General features: G+C 37.6%; 1 protein-coding gene across 1 annotated transcript in view; it reads right to left on the bottom strand.

The window, feature by feature from the left end:
- Window positions 1–233: 233 nt before the first annotated feature.
- The window catches only part of LOC103920879 (solute carrier organic anion transporter family member 4C1-like), a gene marked incomplete at its 5' end in the record, with an annotated part of 19,466 nt that continues 12,492 nt past the window's right edge, over window positions 234–7,207 (bottom strand). Inside the window, 5 exons of the mRNA XM_009328736.1 lie at window positions 234–433; window positions 2,394–2,538; window positions 2,837–2,952; window positions 3,860–3,981; window positions 4,916–5,012. Of these exons, the coding sequence (XP_009327011.1) occupies window positions 234–433; window positions 2,394–2,538; window positions 2,837–2,952; window positions 3,860–3,981; window positions 4,916–5,012 (680 nt within the window). The remainder of the gene's footprint in view (window positions 434–2,393; window positions 2,539–2,836; window positions 2,953–3,859; window positions 3,982–4,915; window positions 5,013–7,207) is intronic.

Here is a 7,207-nt window from a genome sequence, read left to right as displayed (position 1 = left end):
CAGAAGCTGGGATTTTTTTTGTTGAGCCTGTACAGTCTGCTCAGAACATTTTGCAGCATTTCCTTAATCATCTATTACGTAAAGATTCCAAAAACAAGGTTTGAGAGTTCCATAAAACATTTCAGTTTCATACATCAAGGCAAAATACAACATTTTTAAAGGTTTTGTATTCTGTGATGTAGCTTATTTATTTTAAACATTAACACCAAACTCAAGAGTGCATTAAAATATATTTACCCATTATATGTTTCAGAGACACCTGCGAAAGGTTCATTCCCACATTTAGCAAATAAAAACACTGTGTTTAATAGTAGGGCCACTGAACAAGTGCCTATCATGAACTTGATTATGCTTTTGCAATCCATTTTGCACTTGGAAACCAAGATGCCACTTATTATTTGGCCTAGTGCTGCTGCTGGAATTAATACAAGCCCTAGAGGAAAACAAGACACCAGCAATTACACAAAAATGCAAGATACAATTAGTGAAGCAATTTAGAGTGCAATTTCATGTTAAGAAAAAAATCACAACAGTCACCTGTATCTTAAGATGCAGTTCATGTGATGTCATTTTCAAACCATCCTACCAGAATCTGTCAGCATAAGTAATCTATTCTACCCTTACATTATCTTTAGCCTTTCCAGAAGTTCAGCTTGACTGCGTAATTTATAGTTGTCCAAAATCCAAGTTCAACACAGAAAAACTAGATTACTTATGAGTACTACATACTGGGCAGGAATCTCTGAACACCAGTAGGCCACTTCATAAAAACAGAAAATGTTCTTTCATTGCTTCAGTGTTTTTCACATGTCCATGTTCTTTGTTATACATTCGTGTTATAAACTTTTTAAAAAGAGAACATAATCGCTTTTATACAAGAGACAGCACAAGGTACAATAAGGCATCTATAGAAAGATTTAAAAAAAAGTCTAGATCAGTGTGTCAGTTTTGCTGTCATAGTCCATATAGTCCACAATGATTTATCCTCTTTGCACTATTAGGACTCCAGGTGCATAACTGCTATATATATATGGGCTAATCTACAATACGGCTAATCTACAATACAACACAGAACTCAGTGTAACTTGCACTGACCTGCAACAGCTAATTTTAAAGACAGTTCAGGTACAGTGACAGAACTGCACAGGCCGCAGACATCCATAGTCAAAGGTAGTTTAAATAGTTAACATGGTCATTGGTAACACTCAGACTAGCTAGCTCAACATTAGTTCAGGTACAACTAGCTTTCAACATTAGTGTAGGCATTTCTTTAAAGCGGTACATTTGATTAACACTATCAATATTTTCAACTCAAATCAAAATTCAGACAAGGTCTGTAGGCAAAAGAGGAACATGCAGTTTTCCGCTTCACTGCTGATGACTGTTTAGCAATTAAGCATCTAGTCCAACGTATTTCTATGTAAAACTTGCAGATACTTTGTTCTGAAGCAATGATGCCTGAATAGTGATAGTACTATCTAGTATTATCCAGGGGAGTAGGTCATTCAGAAAGTCTATCCCAAAAATATTTGTTGGAGAAAAAGCACTTCAACTAGCATATGCTTATATTGCAGCACTATACAGCTTAAGTAGTTTAGCAAGACATGTTCCAGAAATATTAAGTCTGCCATATTGCAAGCATCTGTTGGCCTATCTGCCTTGATCTAGTTGCTGTTCTTCAGAAGTAATTGTGTGAGAGTTAATCATGTGACCCCACCTAGTACAGCTCTTCCATCAGATTTTTCTATTTGTTTTTCCAACACTCAGGTTTTCATAGCCTTCCCCTGTTCTACCTATTACTTCTGCATATCAGATAATAGGAATAGGTGACAGTAAGCCAACTATAGAGGCAGTTACACAATATTTTTATAATACATCCTGATTAGTCATTTTATTCTAAGCTATCTCACTGTAATGTTATGGTGGAATTAAATAAGGGAAACACCAAGCCAACCCCTTACTTGTGGTAAGCACTGCTTTTTTTTCCAGCTGCCCTTCATCTTGCTTCCTTTAGTAGGGACTAAGGCTTAATGCTCCTTCAGCTGATTTTAAGCGAGGAAAATTAAATGTTTTTCCACCAAGAATAAGAGAGCCATAACGTACAGTTTCAGCAGCACACAAAATTCTCATTCTACTTTGAATACGAGTATCAAAGTCTTCTGAACTTACAAACAAGTAGCTTTGCACCCTTGATGAATTAAGTACCAGGGTTCTCATAGGGCAGGAAAGAATAATATAAAAATACTGTTTCTGCTCTGAAAACTGCATTTCATATAAGTATATTGACAAATACCTCAGACAAACACAAGATGCCTGTATAAGCTTCCACCCATAATGTTAATGAGGTGTTCAGCACAATATATTTAAGATTTAAAAATGAAAAGCCACATTACCTCCAAGAGTTGCTGAAAAACTCGACGTCTTTCCAAACTGATTTTCTATAAACTTTGGTAGAAATGTGGCAAAGCCAGTGGCAACTAGAGCTTCTGAAGAACTGGCTATTATTAGACTCATAAGCACTGGATTCTTCAACAGTATCTATGGAGGGAAATTAGCATAACGCTCAGGAAATTATTTCACTGTAGTACCATGTAAACTAGAAGTCACTATTTTAAAGTAGATACTCTCATGTGGAACTTCACTAATATGCTTTTCTTGCTCTAACAATCTTAAGCATCAACAAAATGAATATGCATTAAATTATCAGTAGCACTGGAGACTTTCCTATCACAACACGATAAAGAAGCAATTACCTTTCTAAACATTTATGTATTACCTGAAAAAGAATTTCATTTCTCAGAATATATCAGTTTTAGTAAATTCAAGATTTCCTTACCAGGAGAGCCATGGGAAAGTCTTTAAAACTTTTTCCAATATTCTTGGTCTCAACAAGCACCTCACTTCCATCGTTATGTGTTTCAGAGATTTTTTCAGCTTGTATTCTTGCTGTTCCTACAAATGGGCATACTTATTGACAATGAAGACATTGAATACTTGTGCTCTTAGACTTAAAGTCAGAAAAAGCATCAAAATAAGTGTTTACTTTCCTTGGGAGAACTAGCTCAGACATTGTAAGTCTTCTTCAATATTATATTGGTACAGATCCATAAAGAGATCAATAATGTATTGCTGCGGAAAGAAGAATTTGGCTGAAAGCATCATGTTTCTGTTGGAAGGCCTTTACTGTAAGAAGATATTATCAGGGATATGCTAAGAATTTTAGACTATCCTGAAGCCCATTCAATTTATCTTTTTTTTTTAAATAGCCCTTACATTCTCCCCAGTTGCCTACTTCATTGTTTCTTTTCCTCTATCATTTCTCTCTCCAGATAAGCTTATTAAGTTCCTTTAGATGCTCTTCCAAGGGACTCCTAGATAATATCTGCCTGAACAGAAATTATATTAAAATTGTTCTTTTTAGAAGACTGCTCTGGGATACTTTGATGCTTTATTATTCCACCCAAAACAACAAGGCAATAGAGTCAAAGACAACAACACGAGTTAAGTCAATGGAATTTCCTTATGATTCTTGGTGGGTAACATAGCAGCTTTAAATATAGTCCTGGGTGCTTAGCTGCAAGCATTTTCCAAACTTTGACCATCAGTTTCCATGCTCTACCTGTTTCCAGTTCTACTGTACATCGTTACATACACAATATCGTCTCTAGCCCATTCACCTTGTTTTAAAGGCTGCATATTGGAAACAAGGTATTTATCATCAGGTTTTAGCCAAAGACTGAGACTCGGTTAACTGAGAAACAGAATCAAAGAGGAATCAATCACTCAGTCCAGAAGTCTATAACCCACAAGTATAAACAACTCTCTCTTCTAAAGTAGCCCATTACTGTTAAATGTTTACCTGGTAGGTGTTTCGGAAAGCATGAAAAAGGTATTATAAGAAGCCAAATTGCTAGAAAGCATGCAAGAAATGCTATCCACCATGCTCCAAGCCAACGTGGGTCATCTTGATCCATCTTAGTACTGGAAAAATAATTTGGAAAAAGCAGGTTTACCATTCATGAATTCAAATCAGCAATGTTAGATGTCAGTGAGCTGTAATTTTTTTTAATACTGATTTAACAGAAAGCCTTTTAATATTGTCATTTTCTTGTTTTCTACATGTATTAAATTTATTGTTTGCCTGTTTAAAGCACATTCATCAGCTCTATTATAACAATATTGCATTCTATCAAATATAGCTTTCAACTCATTAGTCAAATTCATTCTAACTTAAAGGCCGCTATTTGGCCCCGATTTCAAGATCTGGTAGCATTATTAAGATACTGAAAAAGCTGTTTTTAGAAAGAATCTTCATAATCAATGAGTTATGTGACAGCCAATACAGAAGTTCAGAATGCCATTGCATTGATCCAAAGTCCCTAAACCACATGAAATAAAAGTGTAAATGAAGTTGTTGGTTTGGACAGTAGTACAATTTATAACATTATTTTTTGAATAGTGGACTATTACTCAACTGGTAGATTTTTCAGCAAGCTCTTCCCCAGGAGGTAAGTAGCAGTATCCTACCCCTCATATTCCACCTCAGGGAAGCTTTTTGCACAAGAAATCAATAATTGTGATCTAATCCTAAATGAGCAACTAATGAAAAGACAAAGCATTTTTTGTTAATCAGCTTTAAAATACTAATATCTCAAAAAGCTAGAACTAAGTATTTGCACTACAGAGAAACTTTCATGCACAATGGAGTGACTAATCACTGTGGGAAGTAACTCACTTGCTAGAAGCCCTTGTGAATGCAACTTCTTACCAGGTTAAAAGAAGCTCTTGAAAATACAGTATTTTCCAAACAAAAATACTCCTCAATTTCTCCTCCTCACATAGAGAAAAGCTGAAGATTTTAGTAAGAACTATTAGGAAAAGAAAATAGAAAGCAAAAGACTAAGTTGTATCTTGCCTTTCTGGGATCTGGATATCAATATAAATATTAAGTAGCTGCCCTCCTAAGACATAGCCAATAGCAGGACCCAGCAGTGACATGGCATAGCCAATTCCTAGAAGAGAAAATACATCAAGTTCACCATACATTTTTTAAAGCCTTCTTTTAAAAAAATTCCTAAGTCAACTTCAGACCAAATAGTTTCTGTAATTCAACCTGTTCTTTCACTGTCATTACTTTAACTATAGCATGTAGAAGATAAAATTTGTACTTGTCCCTCAACAAGAAAATTTGCAGCTCTCATTAAAAGCTGCAACTTAGAGGTTCAGCAAAAGACACTTCATTGACAGCATCTTTATGCATTATTAGATTGCCTTTTGCACATCTTGTGCCTACAATCACAAGCTAGCTTGTGAATAAGTTTCTGAAGTGAGGTTGTTACGAGCATCAGTTGTTAACAGTATGTGCTCACAATCTTTAAGAACCTACATATTTATATTTTTATTTTGAGTCTTAAGTTGTTTTTTTTTAGATCTGCCAAGACCAGAAGCCGGGGTTCCATTAAAACTTTTGACTCGAGTAATATCTGCCACTTGAGTTCATTAAGAACTCAATCATATGCACTTCCATTTATTGATATGAGCCTTAAAATACAAAGCCAGGGCTCTTAACAGCTCCTGACAGTTCTAAAAAACCCTGAAGTTGCAGGTGTAATCATATCCTACTAAAGAGCACTCTTAGGTCCATTTTTTTTGCCTTAGGACAAGATTTTCCTTGATGTCACAATAGTCTCCCTGGCCTACCAGCCAGATTTCTGTGGCACTTTAGCACTGCTGGCGGGAGCGCTGTCTCTGCAGATAATGGCTTGCAACTAATAGTACCTAGATCTAAATAATTGGTAAGACATGCATCCTTACTGCTGATATTCTGTGCTCTTCCCCAGTTTGAAGAATCTGGATTTCTCATTTGTTTCCAAAGTGCCCGAATCCTGAGTATTTAGTATTATTTCACTCTCTTTACACAACAAGAAGGAATTAGCAGGGGAGAGGTGCAAGAGGGAGAAGGGACACAGAAGGGGACACTCAAGTATCAGTAAGTCAAAATAAATATTGAGTTTCCCTGTATTTTGGAAATAATGACATGCTCATAGGATCTTTCTAGTTAAGTCCACATTCATCCCACAGAACTTTAAACCTAGCTTAGGAGGTGCGAATTTCCTCCTACAGACCATGCAGTTTAAATTACCATTTAGAATTGCTTAACTTTTCATTGGCTTTAGATGTAGATGCCTCAATTCAGCAAGAGAACAGTCCTCATGAAAACACACACGGTTTCAGAAGAGAAAGAAACTACCAGCTTATGAGTTGCAAGCTTATAGTCTAAGATGCTAGCAGCTATTTACAGAGTCTAGCAGAAAGTTGTAGGAGTTTTTTTTGCTGCCTTGCACAAGCCTTCTTGCATTAGGCAAAGCAACTAGATGTATTTTAAATCCTCAGTACATTGCATAAAAGCAAGAAAAAGAATTAAGGCGTAATGTAGCTACCTGTCCACTCACTTGCCTTCTAGTTTTGCTATATTAGGCAGAATACACTGTTCTTCTGAACTCAGCAGTTGTCTGAAGATTGCACAAGCATTAATTTATTGTATTGGTCTGTTATATTTTAGGTATGAACGCTGACACCATTCTCCTGAGTTTTCAGGCTACCTCTTGATCATGCAGCGCTACAGGCTTGGGGAAGAGTGGCTGGAAAGCTGCCTGGCGGAAAAGGACCTGCGGGTGCTGGTCGACAGCCGGCTGAACATGAGCCAGCAGTGTGCCCAGGCGGCCAAGAAGGCCAACGGCATCCTGGCCTGTATCAGAAATAGTGTGGCCAGCAGGAGCAGGGAAGTGATCGTGCCCCTGTACTCGGCACTGGTGAGGCCGCACCTCGAATACTGTGTTCAGTTTTGGGCCCCTCACTACAAGAAGGATGTTGAGATGTTGGAACGTGTCCAGAGAAGGGCAACGAGGCTGGTGAGGGGTCTGGAGAACAAGTCTTATGAGGAGCGGCTGAGGGAACTGGGGTTGTTTAGCCTGGAGAAAAGGAGGCTGAGGGGAGACCTCATTGCTCTCTACAACTACCTGAAAGGAGGTTGTAGCGAGGTGGGGGTCGGTCTCTTCTCCCAAGTAACTGGCGAAAGGACGAGAGGAAATGGCCTCAAGTTGCGCCAGGGGAGGTTTAGATTGGATGTAAGGAAAAACTTCTTTACTGAAAGAGTAGTTAAACATTGGAACAGGCTGCCCAGGGGAGTGGGTGAGGCACCCACCCT

Source organism: Pygoscelis adeliae, unplaced genomic scaffold (assembly GCF_000699105.1).
Source record: "Pygoscelis adeliae isolate BGI_AS28 unplaced genomic scaffold, ASM69910v1 Scaffold16, whole genome shotgun sequence".
NCBI classification, from domain to species: domain Eukaryota; kingdom Metazoa; phylum Chordata; class Aves; order Sphenisciformes; family Spheniscidae; genus Pygoscelis; species Pygoscelis adeliae.
Note: the sequence above shows the minus strand (reverse complement) of the source record. Positions and strands in the feature narration are given on the sequence as shown.